The sequence below is a fragment of the Perca flavescens genome, chromosome 4 (genome assembly GCF_004354835.1).
Source record: "Perca flavescens isolate YP-PL-M2 chromosome 4, PFLA_1.0, whole genome shotgun sequence".
NCBI classification, from domain to species: Eukaryota; Metazoa; Chordata; class Actinopteri; order Perciformes; family Percidae; genus Perca; species Perca flavescens.
In genome coordinates, this window is record NC_041334.1 from 41,332,668 (window position 1) to 41,351,794 (window position 19,127).

Consider the following 19,127-nt stretch of genomic DNA (forward strand, 5'->3'; position numbering starts at 1 on the left):
ACAACCTCCCCATTGACATCTGTTTGGACTAGACTTTGGGCCATAAAATGATAAACTCTTTCTCCATATCTTGTTGTTTCAAAATGCAGCACTTGAACAGCATATTTGATGAAGTTGATGTACAGTACTTGCATGATTTTTGGGTTGTATCCACATGGTTGAATGCATTTATTGTAAGCTCCTTCAGATAATAGCGTCTGCTTATTTTGGGGCGCGAAGTCTTATATCTTGCGAGTGGCAGTTAATATTTGCACGTGTGAAAAAATATAAATGTCTTGACTTTTGACATAAATCTGTGTATGACTGAATTTAAACACCTGCACCAGTTTTCTGTGTAAAAGCCCTTACAACAACAGAGGAGGAATTAAGGCCTTTTAATTCTTCTACGTAGAATCGACAGCGTACCCCTGCAGACCCCTCTGCGTCTACGCCTGACCTCACCTCTCGAAAAATACAATAACTACACATCGCAGCGACGCACGCCGCTCAGCCGTGGAGTGGTATCGTTGTATTTCCCCCCCGACTCATTTCCTGGTTCTCCTTCTCCAGAAACACCATGAGATCAAGGAGAGAGTTAACTTCTCCTGGTTCAGATCTCCCACCGTGGTCAGAAAGAACAGGGGAGACTCTTTGGTTCTCTCACTAGGACTCTAGAGTCACTACTCACTGTGAAGATAATCACCATCACTTTCTCACTCACTCTACACCACACACACACACACACACACACAAACACACCAGCGCACAAGTATTAACATCAGGCCACTTATGTAGGCTACGGCGAGAACTGTAAAAAGGCCTTTAGGACTGATTGACACACTTTTTCCATTGGTGATTCATGTGTATATCATTTAGTCTTTGTCAAGTGTGGTAATAGTGAAAAACGCCCCCCCACAGTCCCCGGTGACATCTTTAAAGGTCTTGTTTTGTCCGACCAAAAACCCAGAGATATTAAATGTATAGAACAGCAAAATAACAGAATACCTCCACAGAGGCCAGAACCAAATGTTTTGGTAACTACTTATCAAATAGTTGCATCTGAATCTAATTCATAGGATATGAAGTTTGCAAAAGGCCAGTGTCACAACACATTACAGCCCTAAAAGCAAATATACCAGTTTTATTGATATCAAAGCCAACATGTGACAACTATAACTGCTAAAAACATTGTTTTCATATTTAGCTATTGTGCCTCTGCAAAATGTATTTTGGGCGGCTGTCACACAGATAAGGCTCATTGCTTTTACTGATAAATACTTTGACCAGGTAGTTTTAGTGTCCTAAATATAAGTACATGTTAACCACAGGGAGGATCAATCAGAAAAAGCTCCTTCAACATTTCATTTTAAAAAGTCACCGACACGCTTAGTAGTTCAAGTTTGAGAATTTGTTAAACCAAACTAAGAAAAAATAAAAATGGCGAGAAACAATAAAACAACAGAAAATGGGGCTCTAAGCCTCTCGCTTTCCAAACACAGCTCACTGGATTCCACCCTGATCATGATTACACCATGTTGTTCCAAGTTCTGTCTTCCATCTTCATTAATAAAGATTTTTTTGGGGGGGGCTGTGCTCAGTGACAGTTGTACTTGGGCAGAGTGGAGACAGAGGACGGCCAAGGCGTGACAAAAAGCGCCAGTTTGGCTGCAGATGTGGTGGGATGCTAGCCACATAGAAGAGAATAATGAGCTGTTTAGGAACGTTGTCCAGACCTGAATGCCTCATTAAAGCTCCATCTGAGGGCGGATTCCACATTGTGTGACTCATTAAAGGCCTTTTCCACCCCTCCCAGTGTCCTAATACGGGAGCTAGATAGTCTGAAGGACTTGGCCCGTGAAGGTATGTTTATAGGCTCAGGCTAACCCTGCTCTACGACCCAAAATGAGATATGCTAATGCTAATGGGGCTTTTGGGAATTCGTCGACTCATAAATTAAGCAGTTTAAAGTTTAATACAACCATTAAAAGTTTCACTTATCATTGATACCTCATCATGATCAAAATACCAGGAATTTAACATCCTAGCACCCTTCTGCACCGTGATACTGTTGGCGGGTGTAGTTTGGTTGAAAGAAAATAGTTCTTCCAGGAAACTGCTGGCGACCAGGTCTGTGGATTATCCTTGAGTAACCAGATCATGATTTCTGGAAAGAGATATCGCTGTTGAGTTTTTTCAAATGTCTTTTTTGGCACTTTGAGCACCGTAAGCCGAGTGCAAGCCAGGTCCATTATACTGTTAGATGCCTCCAACACTGAACTCACACCAACTCAATCTAAACTGATGAATAGCACTACAGTTAAGAGGAAAAATGTGTATGTGTTTTGAGTTTGGGGTGAATTTTCCCCTAAGTAACCGTGACAGTTAAAACTTAAAAAACACGTTGTTTTATGTCTATAAATATATGTTTACCACCCATGACCTGAACACAAACACCTGGTAAATATGATGTGGCTAAAAAACACAATTTGTGAGTTTATGAGGATTACCCTTCATTAAACTAATAACAATTACAGAAATTAGGGTATAGAAGGCTGAAGGCTACAGTTATTTTTTGGGTTTCTTGGCCTTGAATAAAGTAGTCCCTTAAATTAGGACCCAGAAACCTGTACTCCGTAGGATCCGGCCCCGGAACTGGGACAGTCCTTATGTACTTGCTAGAGATTTTCTGAGAAACGCAAAAATGAACCAATATGAAACAATCCAGCACAGTCACAGCAGCTGCCTCTCCGCTAAATGACTCAAGTCGTTGGCCCTCATTTCTGAAACATGCGTACGACCTTAAACAAGCGTAGGATGGGCGTATGCCGATTCCTACTCAAAGCTCGGCATTTATCAATTTGAACGTGAGCTGCGATAAAATCTCACGTCTGGTCTGAACTTGTGTACGCAAGTTTCCGAGTCAGTGTGGACTTGCGGTGCAGCATATAATCAGTTTAACAGGAGAAGTCATCAGCTGCAGATCTGGCTCTTTTAGAGGACCTCTATGCGCCGGTACGACAGTGCACACGTACGCGTACGTTCTGCACAACATCTCGCAGGAAAACAGGGTGCTAAAAGTAGTGATGGAGCCAGGTGACCCGATGACCAGAGAGCAGTGTCCAGCACAGCCCCAACTGGGGGCTATACGAAGAAGACAGGATATTATTCCTCACTTTTAAAAAGCTATAGTGTTATGTTTGGCAATGATACTCAGGAAACATGACGATACACAACAATTATTTTGGTTTGCTTTTCCAGCCCCTCTGCTGTCAGGAGACTGGGTTGGGGGGGCGGAGGACATGCGCTCTCCCTCACAGCTGCAGCCTGGCTCTGACTCATGAAAAAACAGTAAAATAAAAGACACTGCATAAACTCCGCTACCGTGTGTTTATTTAAATATAGGTACACATGTAGGCCTAAGAGATTGCAATAGAAGCCTGTATATTACTATTAGGACTATAGCATACATATGTCAAGGATGTATACATTTAATAAACTTCAGCTGGAGTCCGATTTACTACAGCAACACAGTTGACCACATCAGTGATCTCTTTTCATGCTGCATTCTTTCTCCAGCCTTTAATACCAGTGTTCAGGCTGCCAAATAGTACGCACGTTGGTCCAAATGAACCAGAGATATCAGGGTTTCAATCTCCTCCGACGAAAAGTGCCACTTCTCAGCCGGATTACGTCTCACCATGTCGTAAATTGTAGGGGCGAGGCCTCAAAACCCAGAATATATTGGGGCGTGATATCATTTATCAATGTACAACCATTCTTACGCTTTGAGTGGTGTGATACCAAGGTTTCATGAATCACACGTGGAGCCTGTCGTAAGATGAGTTCTGGGCTCATATCTGCGCTGGTTTCTACGTTAGGTTGATAAATGGGGGTCGTTGTGATTTTGATATCGCTGACAACTCTATTTAGGCATCATTATGTACTTCCCTGGTGTTAAAATAAGATAAGCTGACCAAACATCTGTTGACCACTATATGCGCGGTACTTCACGTAGATCATTTTCAATTCTGGGGACTTTCTGCCTCCATGGTATTTTATCTCTGTCCATTCAGAGCAGTCATACTTCTGGTTTGTCTGGACTCTCCGATGGATTGAGATGGGTTCAAACTAAATGTTTGTTAAACTTCTACAGGCATGTGAGGAGGAGTGGAGTTTCCAACAGACTGCTGGGATTGGCTGCTTTGGTTTGATATTCAAGCAGTACGATGTCAAGACTGCTGACAAACTCTATCTCCAGCACCATCTTGTGGCTGCAGCTCCAACTACCTCACAGCTTTCTTGACATGCTCTGCTGATCGTCCATGCAGCACCTACAGAACACAACCATCTCCCATCTCACTCTTGAAACTTAAAGCAACACTATGTCACTTTTAGCCCTTCAGGTTGTCTCATTGGAACTACAACTGCAGCTAAAACTTACATAGTGTTGCTTTATGCCACCTACACGATAGGCGGCAAAACTGCCATTTTCCATTGATTTCATATGGGGAGAGCAGTGCCGCCCAACTATGTGCTGACCTAGTTTCCGCTGACATGCAACTAATGAGATAACAGCATGACGTTACCTAGCAACAAATAGCTTCCTTGCCACCCTTGATGATGAATACCTGCGCTGCACTCTGCTCTGCGCCCTGCCTAGTGGCGCGCAGAGAGGAAATCGCTTATCATGTGTAGGCGCCTTCACATACTTTATGCAGTACAATTTAAAAAATGCAATACAATTTTTAAAAAAGAACAACCAAATCACATCCATTTGTTCTGCATTAAAGCTTGCCGTGGGTCAGTATAGGTTGTGTGTTTGTGTTACAATAAAAACCTGCAACAGCTCAATCACAGTTTCACCTCCAACTAATGTTGGACTTGCGAGCTCAACACCAGTCTTGTATAAAGTACTTGAAAGCAACACTTGAGTAAAAGTATCTTACCAGCATATTACTTTGGTAGAAGTTAAAGTCTCCTTTTACAATATTACATGATTAAAAGACTTAAAGTATCTGATATTTACTGTACTTAAGTATAAAAAGTAATTTTCTGATATTAAATGTACTTAATTATTAGAAGTAAAAGTAAATACATTGACGTTGATTCTGAACTTTATTGTGGCTTCCTCATAGTAAAACTTGATATTCTGAGTTTCCACATCCTTCTTGAACATCAAATTCAAACAGAATTTTGAATTTTGAAGATGCTTAGGGGTTAGGGTTGGGTACCGAAACGCGGTGTCAATAGGGCACCAGTTCCAACGTAAACGGTAGTAACGAGACCGAATAAGAACGAAAATTTCGGTTCCTCATTTCGGGGCCTGACTTTGTTTTTCAAAAGCATCGCTGCACGGGACACTAGGGTCCACCCCCTGAAAATATTTAGCATTAAACACTTCATTTCCTGCATTCTGGTGAATTTTCATGCACTTATTTCTACCTTTTTCTGAATCAATATGCTGGAAATATCTTCATGTAAAGGGAAACATATACAATCCAAATATAAAAACATAATGGAGTATATTGCAGTAAGGCTCTCAGGCATTCTGTATTGCTTTCATCTATTTATTCTACCTGGACAATATCCTGCTGTGCATTACGTGATTGCTCTGCTGATACGGTAGATCTCAGACCTTCTAACAGACTCAGAGCCCCCTTTGGGTCTCTGGTCTCTGAATGAGACAAAGTTTAGGGAAGTGGCTGAACGCTGCAATTTTCTGTGGATTGAGTTTTTGATACTTTATAATTTATATACTGTAGCACATCAACCTGCTTTATATAAAAAAAGACATGAAAATCTCACTTTACACAAATATAGGACCTTTAAATGGACAGAATCTACCACAATTGCAGAATCTGACCTTTTTAAAGGTGGTTTACATCACTTGTAGTCTATATATTATAATATCTAATATACGAATGAAAATATATGAAAAAGAAAAGAAAAAAAGCTACAAGCAATGCTGTTGGGATTAAGCTGATAATTAAGCCTTTATAAGAACAAAGTTAACCAAAATTGAGTCCAGTTGTACTAGATGAAACAAGAGTTTTAGGCCTTGATAGTCTGGTGGCAGGTAATCCAGACAAGATGATTGATGACAAGCTAAACGTATCTTGGATCTCTTGCAGTGGATGGAGCCCCCCCCCCCCCCCCCCCCCCCCCCCCACCCCCACCCCCCCACCCTCTCCCGCGATCAGCGTGAACACAACAATGTGGGAAAAACAAAAAAAACAGCTGTCCAGTAGAGGAAACTTATCCCGCGCTGCAGCTGAGATCAAACAGCAGTGTGTAGAATGTGACAGATGGAATCAGTGGTATGAACTGGTGATTCCTGCCAGGCCAACTGTCACCACCGATAAAGTAAAATACAACACAACAGCGACACTAACCAGGTTTCGTTGAAGGTCCGGAGAGACCGAAACGTTAGTTTTTTTAAATAAAAGTTGATGCTATAGCAAGGGCATATGGGGTGCTGTTTGTAAAGCGGCTCACGCTGAAAATAACAGCAACATTTTTGTCACATTTAGCTTCAAACAATGTTTAAAAAACTGCTATGAATTTTTGAGGGTCACTTTTTTTGCATTGTCAATTTAGAGATATTTTAAATAGTTAAATCCAAATATTAAATGTTACACCTAAATGTTAAATGTTAAATCTAAATGCTAAATCTAATTTTTGAATCTAAATGTTAAATCTAAATCTAAATTTAAATGTTAAATCTAAATCTAAATGTTGAATCTAAATGTTAAATGTTAAATGTTTCGAGATACATTTTGAATTTGCATTAGTTAAATATTTAGTTTCACCTGAAACATTTACATTTAGATTCAATCACAAAGTGCTTCATAACAAATGGATGGATACACAACATTTATACATTACAATACATAATCAAAATAAACAGAAATACAGTTAAGACACATAAATCCGGCCTAACCACCCTATAGTCTATTTAAACGCCTCTTCAAAAAGAAGAGTTTTCAACTGAGTTTTAAAATTTGTCCCTGAATTCAAGCAGCGTAGGGAAGGAGGCGATGCGTTCCACAGCCTAGGGGCCACAGCTCGAAACGAACGGTCCCCTTTAGTTTTAAAATGTGTACGGGGGGCAACTAAAAATCTCTGACCTGTAAGGCTCTAGAAGTCAGAACCAAAATTGTGAAGTGTATTCTAAATTTCACTGGTAACCAAGGAAGTGAAGCTAAAACCGGAGCGATGTGGGCCCTTGTTCTAGTGTGGGTTAAGAGCCTAGCGGCAGAATTCTGGACAGTCTGGAGGCGACAAAGATCTTTCTTATCAAGACAAATAAAAAGACCGTTACAATAGTCTAAACGGAACAAAATAAATGCATGAATAATCATCTCCAATTCGGCCTTTGACACTAAGGCTCTTCTCTTAGAAATGTTCCTTAATTGAAAGAAACAGTTTTTAATATGTTGCTTCGAGTGTTTCTCCAGAGACATGGCAACATCAAAAACAACCCCTAAGCTCCTGAGACTCGGCTGCACAGACGAGCCTAAGGCACCGAGATGCTGTTTTATGTAAGAGATGCTCTGCTCAGGGGCAATGATTAGTGTTTCCGTCTTAGCTGAGTTCAGAAGTAAAAAGTTATCATTTAACCACTGCTTAATCCCACTCAGACAGTTGAGTAAGGATGACAGTTTATATAACTCAGTAGGCTTAAAACAGCAGTATAACTGAATGTCATCTGCATACAAGTGATAAGAAACATCCTTAAACTGGCCGATTATATGTCATAGAGGGAGTATATACAAAAGAATTGGTCCCAGGACAGAACCCTGAGGAACACCACTCGATAGACCCGCGGTATCTGACATGATCTGATTTATAAAAACACTAAAACTTCTACCGGTAAGGTAAGATGAAAACCATTTTAAAGCTGATCCAGATATCCCTAATAGATCCTTAAGTTTATTAATCTAAATATTGTCATAATCAAGGAGTGTGGCGAGACAAAGCTTACACACGGTGTCTAAGATTCTGTGCATTCACACACTGATGGGTGGGAGCGGAGAAGTGTTTCCTAAGCGTTTTATGTATTTATCTATTTATTTGTGCTGCTGCCATTTAACATTTTGTATTAAGACATCCAAGGGGACATCATCAACCCATTAACCATGAAACTAAAGGCGTTTTCACACCTATAGTTCGTTTGCTCTCAGTGCGTTCATGGGCATCGGAAAATCCTTTTTCCCGGTGAAAACACCTGTCCATGTGCTGTTGGATGCTCGTATAAGAAAACAGCAGTTATTTTTTGTTATTGTGGCCTCCATGTTTTCACCCACCTGATGTTCTAGGCTACGGCCAACCGTTGGTGGCAGTCATGCAACAAGTTGTTATGCCAAACGCCCAATATAACAGAAGGATCCAAAGATTTGTAAACTTTGGAGCCCCTTGGTTCGGTTTCGTTTCACATTGAGAAAAATCCAAGCGAACCAAGACGCAGCACTATCAGCGCTTATTGGTTAGATGTGTCTGGGGGGCGGGAGCAAGGAAGGAAATATAGGAAGAAGGTCCTGTGTTCTGGACTAGTGCATATAGACTAGTCCAGTTTTTAAAAGGCTGAACAATTTCCTAAAACATCTAGCCTGGGAAAACCCTGACGAACTTTCAGCAAATTGGAGATTTTCTCTGCAAGTCCGTCTGGCCAAAAGCCAGGCTGTAAAACAGCGGGACACGTTACTCAAACAGGCGCATTTGTTGGGGACTATTTTCAGCTGCGGATTAAACCACATCTGGTGCTCTTGTGAGTGTTTTGGGGAAGCAGGATGGTGTTTGTGGGATTGAGTCAAAATAAACTAGTTTGTGTGGTTTCATGGTAATTAAGGGACATTTGGCTTTGTTTTTATTTAATAGTTTTAGGAATATCCCCAGACTTTAGCCTGGCTTTTGCGAGAGTTTTTTTTTTTAAACCATTTTTGTATTCACATTACACTCTTTCATCACTATTCATATTTCTGTGTGCATTAGTCCCCCAACGTTTTACCATTTAGGTTTCCACTGCTGTAATTGGTCAGTCACTAAAGCATCACACTGACCTGTATATGAAAGGTGCTGTACAAATTAATTAATTTAACTGAGGGGGGAGGGATGACTGAAGTTTACCTACTTCATGCTTACAGATCTATCCACACTGATTTCTCTCTGTTCAAATACCTTTTATCATATTTAGTTAGAAGTTCAGGTTACACTATTTTTACAGTAACCATATTTGAGTCACGTTTTTAAAAAGCTCCCTCCATCCCACCTCTGAAGTTTAATCCAATAAGCAGACTTCCAGAGTAGGTCTAAAAATGATTTTAAAAGGTTTCTATCTGTATCAGATCTGGTGCTCTGACATCTGGTTTGTGTTTTTTACGCTAACTCGATTGTAATAAAATATCTCGGGAGTCTTGTGCAGCAGAGATCCTATCACAATCTTCAGCTGGTTGGGATCCCTGGACTGTTTGGATTGGTAAGACCAAACAGCAGCATAGCTTCCTTTCCAAACTATCACTTCAGAGACCATATTATAAAATATTAATACTCAATGTTCCCCCCTTTTCTCAACAAATCTTGCCAGTTCCTTCCTAGGGTTACAAAGGGGTGGAAATGTTAGCTGGGAGATTTTGGAAACATTCCACTTTTGATTTACTATGGTTAGTGGGCTATTTCAATTAACACACATAAGTTAATAATAGCAATGAGTTATGTATTACCTCACCCCCCCAAAAAAAACTGTATTTTAAAAACTAAATGTTGGGCAGTATGTAGTAGCCTCTGCTGATTACTGCATGCTTGTCATTGATAAATATAGGGATGACATTCAACTGAAGTTGCATTAAATCAAGTTGTTTTAACCAAGATTATGCTGCAAAATGGGTTTAATTCAACTACACTTAAGTTCCATGATGTAGACTAACAGTATTATAACAAGAAATATTAAAAATATCCCATTTATTAATGTTAATTCCCATGGATAGTTTCCAACTTTGAAAATTCCTGGAATTTTGCAACCCTTTTCCTTCCTTAATCACCTCACTCTTCATGAAAGCTCTGCATATTTCTGTTTGATGCTGTTTGACTGCACAATAGCAACAGCTTCACTGGAGACAACAGTGCCTTGCTCAAGGACTCTGGTCAGCTGTGCTGCCCAGATAAGGTTAGAGTTCAAGATTGAGACACAATGAGAAGAAATGGTTACACTTTCCTTGAATGTATCGACATAAGAGTGACATGACACGAACAAGTCATAAACATTATAAACAAGTCAAACGTTCATGGCGTAACGCTTCTTTTAGTAAAGACGTTTTACAGTTGTGAGTGAACTCCACGCCGTAACTACGGCGTCACTCCTACGGCATCGTGACCCGTTGGGAGTTCTGCGTCTGGGTTCACGTGCCGGTGTGTTACTTGTGCGTTGGTGTGTGCGTCGAGCCGGTGTGTGTGTGTGTGGTAGAGAGAGTGAGGGTGATTATCTTCAGAGAGAGTAGTGACTCTAGAGTCATACTGAGAGAAACAAAGTGTCTCCCCTGTTCTTTCTATATGTCTGTGTCTCTGTATGTATACGTGTGTGTGTGTGTGTGTGTGTGTGTCCTGTACTTTCTGACCACGGTGGGAAATCTCGAGAGACTTGTAGTTACATTTTTCGAGAGTTGACTTCCGGCTACGGCGTAGGGTCCAGCGTAGACGCAGAGGGGTCTGCAGGGGTACGCCGTCGATTCTACACACAACCATAAAAAGGCCTTCAGTGTCATTCGGTTTTGGTCATGACAAATTATGGTTAGAGTTATGGTTCATGATCATGTCATGTCACTCTTGTGTAGATACCTTAAAGTGTTACCGAAGAAATGGGCCATTATTTCAACATGTACCATTAGCTGTACATGAGACAAGACATGTGAGGATCTCTGGGTAGCTTTACTGCCTCAAGTACACTTATGTGGGAAAACCCCGACAATGCCTCGTCTTTCATTCTCCACAGGACAGTAGAGAGGTTACCGGAAATGAAAGGGAACGGCATGCCAAAAGGTCCACAGCTGGGTTCAAAAGTGGAACGTTGCATTACGTATGACTTCAGACAGCAGGACCCTCATTTACAGTATGCATGAAGATCACTCACTTTCCCCAGAAAGCCTTATTTGATCCAGGATCTCACCAACAAAGCGTACCTATAGCCTCTTTAAAATGAAATACTAGAACTGCCCGTCTCTTCCGTTTTGGCCATCATGGTCTATTATGAGAAATTAACAGACTGGGAGGCCAGACCCGTGCGCTTTGGGTGGTTGGCTCCAACAGAGTCCACTAATTACTTGATAATAAACACCTCAAAAGGACACACACACACACACACACACACGGCCCGTGGGGCAAATCTGGCCCCTCGCACATTTTGATCCAGCCTGCATATTAATTTAGGTTCATAATACATTTTGGCCCAGCTAGTTTTTGTGGCTTTATCTGTAGTTTTTGTCACTTTTGGCGCTTTTTTTCAGCATTTTTGCCACTTTTTTGTGACGTTTTTGTTGCATTTTTTCGATATATATTTTTTTCCAGTGTGGCCCTTAGTGAAAATGAGTTGGACACCCCTGGTCTAAACAAAAAGGCACATCTGATAAAATATTTTGTCGTTTCCAACCGCCAGTATCTTCGTGTAAACAGAGTTTTAGTTCGGTAGGTGCAAATGCACCAAATGCCAAAAGGGTTAGTTTGGCTCCGTCTGACAGGACGGTAAAGCAGGGGAAATATTCTAAATATAAGATACACTTAGATTTTTTTAGGTAGGCCTTTGAGGTGCAAAATCCTTTTCCTGAGTGGCCCGTCTACAGCAGCACATTGCTTACTCCGGCATGCTTCTGTAAACTGTAGGCGTGCCGACCTCCATCTGCTGTAGATTATACGGATTATGGATTAATACTTCCCACAGCCCAAATTCAAAATATCCAAACTCTCGCTTTAAAAAAAAAGGTTTGAGCATGTGCATGCGTGCAATTTTGTAGGACTTCCACTTTGGCATAAAATGTGTTGTACCAGTCAACCGTATGAGGAGAAACCATCCAGAGGAAACACGTTTACTTTTTATTTTTTATTGTAATACTTGACAGTTTCAATGGACCGTTTCCAAGCAGTTGAACTCTGCATTTCAGGCTGTAACCGTTGACAACTGTGGCCACCGCTCGGACAACCCGATTGGCTACAGTGAGAAATGAGAAGTGGGGAGGGGATAGGCGTTGCACGTTTTGGCCCATCAAGTCAAATTAAATAAATGACAATAAGAAAATTAGGCAACAAAGATTAAGACTTTTTGCTTTGGTGGTTCCTTTGGCAGACGTGCTTCTCTTTACTCAACCTGGATCATAAACAAGCACTTCCATGAGCATATTCTTGCACAGTTTCTATTAATAAGTGCCAACACAAGTTAGTATTAATCTGAATACACCGCGATAAGGCAGCTGTACACTACACAGTTTGCTCTGACTTATTAAAAAAAAAAAAGCAAAAGAAAAACCTGTTGGTCACCTTCCACCTCAAACTGTGACAAGACAGGAAAGGATCGGGGATTATTTGATTCCATAAATGGAGAGGGAATGACGAACAACCAGAGAACTTGGTGTTTCAGCAGAGGACTGATAAGAAAGAGAGGAGGGACGGTGGAGGACTGAACACACTGGTGTGGTAAGGGTTAAAAAATAAGATGTGATGAGACAAAGTATTAAGTTTTCAGATGAAATACAGGGCTAGATGTTGCTCTGATTTGTGGGTCTGTACAAAGTGTTAGCCTTCTGATGTCTGTAAACTCTTACACAAAGCTACTGACAGAAGCTGTGGGGCAGTGCAGGTGTGTGTGTGTGTGTGTGTGTGTGTGTGTGTGTGTGTGTGTGTGTGTGTGTGTGGGCAGCAATTTTAGCTCAAAAGTCAAACTTCAACCAGAGATGACTCAACAGCAGCTGTTGGGCAGATTGAGTGTGATCCCACGTGAGGAAAGTACAACAAGGTGTTGGTTCCAAACTTCAGCCACGCCAAATCACTTGGATCGACACAGGATGTAACTTATGAAATACATTTCTTTAGCATTTGATAAGGAAGCCTAATTAAAAATGGGAACGAACAAACAAGAATTTCTCTCTGTATGTCTGAAAAGTTGACATTTGGAAGTCCAAAACGGCACCCAGAGTGCTACCTGGACAATCTCTCAAAGTCTCCCAACCGCCAAACCCTGCTACACCTAAACACCAACACAGTTCCTCCTCCTCCTCCTCCTCCTCCTCCTCCTCCTCTGGACAGGGCACTCAGTAGCGATAGTGGTCCGGTTTGAAGGGCCCCTCGGTGGGCAGACCCAGGTACTTGGCCTGCTTGTCCGACAGCTTGGTCAGCTTCACCCCCAGTTTATCCAGGTGGGCCGCTGCCACCTGCTCATCCAACTATTGAGACCAGAGAGAAAAGTTCCTGTTAGATCAAACTGGTGTTGGCCAATTATACATTTTCCTACTTTTGCATTTACATAACGCGTGTCAAACTCAAGGCCCGCGGGCCAAATTCGGCCCCTCGCACTCATTCTGGTCTGGCCCAAATATCAATCTAGGTTCACATATGTTTTGGCCCACTTAGTTGTGCGCCAAACCAAAAACATGGGAAACCAATTACGCGACACTTAAAGCATAATTTGGTAAATTTGCCGACGTTGAGACTCAGAAATCCCCCCCCAGAAGAAGAAGAGAGTTTAATATTCAGGCTGAGAAAGAGCTTGTTGTGAGTCAGCTGGGTGGTAGCCTACTTAGAAAATGTAATCATTGTTTTGCTCAATTTGCTGACTTGTTCAGAGCTTCATGTGGACCAAACTGTGAGTGAGAAGACTATATGAGACATGCAACAATTGAGTCAAAGATATTTGACTTTTTCGATGAAATAAAAGCATGTTAATAAACTCTCCATGTCTGGCCCTTGGTGGGATTCTCTTTTTCCAGTGTGGCCCTCTGGGAAGCAGAGTTTGACCCCCCTGATCTACAGGTTTTTTTCTACCTTCTGGTTTTACTGTTGAGCATATTTTATTTCTTGGTTGCGTTTTGAGTGTCTGATGCCGTACATATAAAAACATCTGCCACAAAGCGTTATCCTCCATCTCTAGAGAGACGTGATCGATTACGTCACAGTAAGGTTGAAACTAGTTTAATTTTAGGATTTACCGGGCCCTAAAAAGTCACTGAAGTTCCAGGGCGGATTACAAAGCTTCTGGATGGCCTACGATCACACAGATCCCTCTTTAGAAGGGCCCAGGTGTTAGCTTTCATGCTAAACAATTAGAACAATGCTAGCTTGAAGCAATGCAGAGATGTCAAACATTATGAGACGCAAGTTATGGATTCATAGTTATGGATTGATTGTACAAGAACAATAGTTCCAGGATTTGATTTCTTTATTTGAAATCAAATCAAGAACAGTTCCAGGCTGGATTACAAAGCTTCTAGATGGCCTGCAATCACAAGGAAGACATTGTTAAAACGCCACAACTCTCTGCTTCTAAAACAAAAGAGAGCAAGTCCCTACACTGCATTGATGTAGAGATATTAAATATGACATAAAAAGTATAGGACATTGGCAGCCCCAGAGGGTTAAGCACCAAATTAAGTCTGTTGCATTCTCCAGCAGTTCCCTCTTCCGGTCTGTTTTTACATCTTGGCTCTAAATTCCTGCATGCCTTGTGAAGCCAGCTCCCTTTGATGCAACCACTCTCTATACTACTACACACAACAGCTAGGATTTACCACTTTACTCCCTTCACTGTGGTTTTCAGGCTTAACTGAAATATGCTGACAAACACCACATGAGACCTTTAAAACAAAAGGGACTGCATACCAACTTAAATTATTAACTTAAATGTCAGAAAAAGATCAAGTACGTCCCAAATACAGGATGTCCTACTGCATCCCATCAAATTTTGCATTAGGCAGCCAGCGTGATTTTTTGGCTATTCTGACGCACAAACCTTTGTGCAGCATATATGAGCAGAAGGTAAAAATGTAAGGTGCAATGTTATGAAGAAGTAGCAAGTCCCAATTGTATGGTATAAAGAAGAAGTGTAGCCCTAGAGTTCAACTCCATAGCATAAAAAAAAAAAAAAAAAAAAAAAAAACCTCTGACGACACCAACTACATATTCTTTTCATCATTTCAAAACTACCGTTAGCTTACTGAAATTGCTGGAGGTCTTAGATAATTATCAGGGATGTAAATTAACTGAATGGCTGGCCCAAAGTTTTCAGAACTCTTTTAATGGACCAACAAATGGAAAGAAGAGCCCAGTCTGGCTCCTTCAAGCACGAGAATAGTTTTGGTGCAGGGTGTAAATAAATGGCATCACTAACATTTCATTCTGCAGACTAGAGGTGGATATTAATAAGTGATGTACTGCATATAATACACTGTATTATCATTGTGTGGCTTCTGACCTTCTTGGGCAAGAAGTAGACTCCAAGGGGGTATTTGGCAGTGTTCGTCCACAACTCGATCTGAGCCAGAACCTACAGGAAAGGACAGAAGATAAGATCAAATTATACTTTATCGTCCGTTACACCAGGGTTACAGACCATGGTCTTTGACACCAGGGTTACAGGACATGGTCTTTGACACCAGGGTTACAGACCATGGTCTTTGACACCAGGGTTACAGACCATGGTCTTTGACACCAGGGTTACAGACCATGGTCTTTGACACCAGGGTTACAGACCATGGTCTTTGACACCAGGGTTACAGGACATGGTCTTTGACACCAGGGTTACAGGACATGGTCTTTGCCGAGGCTCCAGTCACAGACTTATCAAAACAAGTCATGGGGGTGTTAGGGATCAGCTGACTGGGGGGCTCATTTTGTGTTGTTCAGTCTGGCTAATGCTGAGGGGGATCAAGTATTTCTTGTAGTTTTTTTTCCCATGTCTCCCCCTCTCTCTCTCCTGTCTCCCCCTGTCTCTGTGGGAAGCACTTTTAAACAGTAGCACTTTCTATTTTGAAATATTTTATTTTGCTTAAAATGTTTGGCAGCTCAGTGAAGCAATATAATATATATATATATATATATATATATATATATATATATATATATATATATATATATATATATATATATATATATATATATATATATATATAATTTTTAAAAATGTTATATACAGTTAATTGTGCTTCAAATAAAAATAGTTTTTACCCACACCTTATTCTTGTTTAAAATAATTTGATAGATAGATAGATAGATTGATAGCTTGAAATTGTGGGATTAACGCGAGGAAAAATTTGGGTGCACCTAAATTTTGTACTGGTGCACCTAAAAAAAAAGAATTTAAAAAAAAAATATAGTGTGGAGCCCTGAAAGTGAAATCTTGTTACAATCCGGTTGCTCAGTCACGACTTCCACTTCTTCCTGCATGTATTAACAGCCATCTTTCCCCTTCTCTGGGTCACACCAACTCACAGTACCTGATTGGTGAAGGAGTTGCTCATGACGAAGGATGGGTGTCCCATGGCACAGCCCAGGTTGACGAGTCTGCCCTCGGCCAGGACGATGATGTGACGACCGTTTTTCAAACGAAAGCGATCAACCTGAAGAGGAGGAGGAGAAGGATTACTGCATCTGTGGCCCTTAGGCTACAGAACTCCCATCGATGTTGGAGAGGAAAGCATCCCGCAACCAGAAACACAGACGAGAGAAACCCTGAGAAGTGAAGTCTGAGTGGTCCTACCTGAGGCTTGATGTTGACTTTCTCTGCAGCGTTTTTGTTGAGCCAGTTCATGTCGATCTCACAGTCAAAGTGTCCGATGTTACACACAATAGCATCGTCCTTCATGTTCTCAAAGTGACTGAAGGGGGGAGGGGGGAAGAGAGAGAGAGAGAGAGAGAGAGAGAGAGAGAGAGAGAGAGAGAGAGAGAGAGAGAGAGAGAGAGAGAGAGAGAGACCTTGTTATTGCAAAAGTAGACATTTTTATGTAATTCAATAAGGTTTAGGATAATTCAAGAATATAAATTAGGGATGCACAGACTGCAAATTTCTCTGCCGATACCAATTTGTAGAATTGTCATTTGGCCAATTTTCGATTCTTGTTTTCTTTTGTGCCAGGTAAAGGCAAAATGTTTCGAACAGTCAACCTGCAGGCTATGGATGAGCTAACGTTACGCTGCGTCTTTAGCTGCATGCTAACGGCCGGTAAGCTACGCTGTCCGCGGGGATTTCACCTTTTCCAACGGCGTGGTTAACAGGGTCCGAGTCGTTCTGTCGCCATGTGCTCTCTTGGCCTCCAGCTCATCGCTCCAATTTTTATTAGTTTGAAATTTTTACATTCATATAAATGTTTAAGATTTTTTGGGCTTTTCCGCCTTTAATTGACAGGACAGCTAGGGGAGAAAAGGGAGAGAGAAGGGGAGGACATGCAGGAAATCGTCTCAAGTCGGATTCTAACCCTAGACCTCTGCATCGAGGCATATGCCTCTCAGTATATGTGCGCCTGTTCTACCCACTGACCCAACCTGGCCACACAGGAACATTTTTAGAAGCTGGGTAGGGTACGGTTGTATGAGTCAGACCAATTAATGCAACATTAAGGCAGCGCAAAATAGAGAAACATCGGGTACTACCACCTTATTTGCCCATGACTAAATAAATAATATTTATAATAAAATAAAATATAACATAATATATAATAATATAACTTACTAAATAGGGGTGTGCAAAAATAAAAAAATAAATTCACATTCAAATCGTGATTCAAGCTCTACCAATTCAAAATCCATTTATATATTAATTTTTTTTTTAAATGGGAAAACTAACTACATTTACTGACTGAATCAGATTCAATATTTTTTTTTTAAAGTCAAGAATTGTTTTTGAATTGAATCTGAAGCCTGAAAATCTGTATCGAATCGTGACATTTTCTGAATCGTGCACCCCTAGTAAATAGGGCGTGGGTTATGCATTGATGCATCCCGAAATACAAAGGAGAACTGGTCAGTTCTAGTAGAAAGATGGGAGTCGGTCAGACGTACTGTCCCAGGATGATGTCCTCACAGCCAGTGGTGGTGACGAAGATGTTTCCCTCCTTAGAAGCCTCGTCCATGGTGGTCACCTCGTAACCTGCACAGCAACACAGAATAGGCCTTCATATTGTTGACTGTCTCAGGAATAAGACTGTTCAATTCTCAAATAATGGCTGGTGTGTTGAAGACAGAAGTTTCTAAAATCATATTTTCTTATTTAAGGACTTCTGCAGATTGTTGATGTTTGGTACAATCTCGTCAGCTCTGATGGTTGAGGCAGGAATTTAACTCCAAAAAAGGTAACGACTATCCATAGTTAACTCAAGTTTAAAGTGTACATACATACACACAGACCCCCCCCCCACACACACACACCCACACACTGACCCACACCCACACAGACCCCCCCCCACACACACACACCCACACACACACAGAGACCCACACACACAGAGACCCACACACACAGAGACCCACACACACAGAAAGACCCCCACACACACACACACACAGAAAGACCCACACACACAGAAAGACCCACACACACAGAAAGACCCACACACACAGAAAGACCCACACACACAGAAAGACCCACACACACAGAAAGACCCACACACACAGAAAGACCCACACACACACACACACACAGAAAGACCCACACACACACACACACACACACACACAGAAAGACCCACACACACAAAAGACCCACACACACACACACACACAGAAAGACCCACACACACACACACACACACACACAGAAAGACCCACACACACAGAAAGACCCACACACACAGAAAGACCCACACACACAGAAAGACCCACACACACACACACACACACAGAAAGACCCACACACACAGAAAGACCCACACACACAGAAAGACCCACACACACACAGAAAGACCCCCACACACACACACACACACAGACCCCCACACACACACACACAGAGACCCACACACACACACACACACACACAGAGACCCACACACACACAGAGACCCACACACACACAGAGACCCACACACACAGAGACACACACACAGAGACACACACACAGAGACACACACACACAGACCCACACACAGAGACCCACACACACACACACACACACACAGAGACCA

At 41.5% G+C, this 19,127-nt stretch overlaps 1 protein-coding gene across 1 annotated transcript in view; it reads right to left on the reverse strand.

Annotated features, from left to right (window-relative positions):
• Positions 1-12,044: 12,044 nt before the first annotated feature.
• The window catches only part of ahcy (adenosylhomocysteinase), a 36,673-nt gene continuing 29,590 nt past the window's right edge, over positions 12,045-19,127 (reverse strand). Inside the window, exons 7-11 of the mRNA XM_028576407.1 lie at positions 18,007-18,094; positions 16,709-16,826; positions 16,446-16,568; positions 15,425-15,496; positions 12,045-13,400 (exon numbers count right to left, since the gene is read on the reverse strand). Of these exons, the coding sequence (XP_028432208.1) occupies positions 13,269-13,400; positions 15,425-15,496; positions 16,446-16,568; positions 16,709-16,826; positions 18,007-18,094 (533 nt within the window). The 3' untranslated portion in view covers positions 12,045-13,268. The remainder of the gene's footprint in view (positions 13,401-15,424; positions 15,497-16,445; positions 16,569-16,708; positions 16,827-18,006; positions 18,095-19,127) is intronic.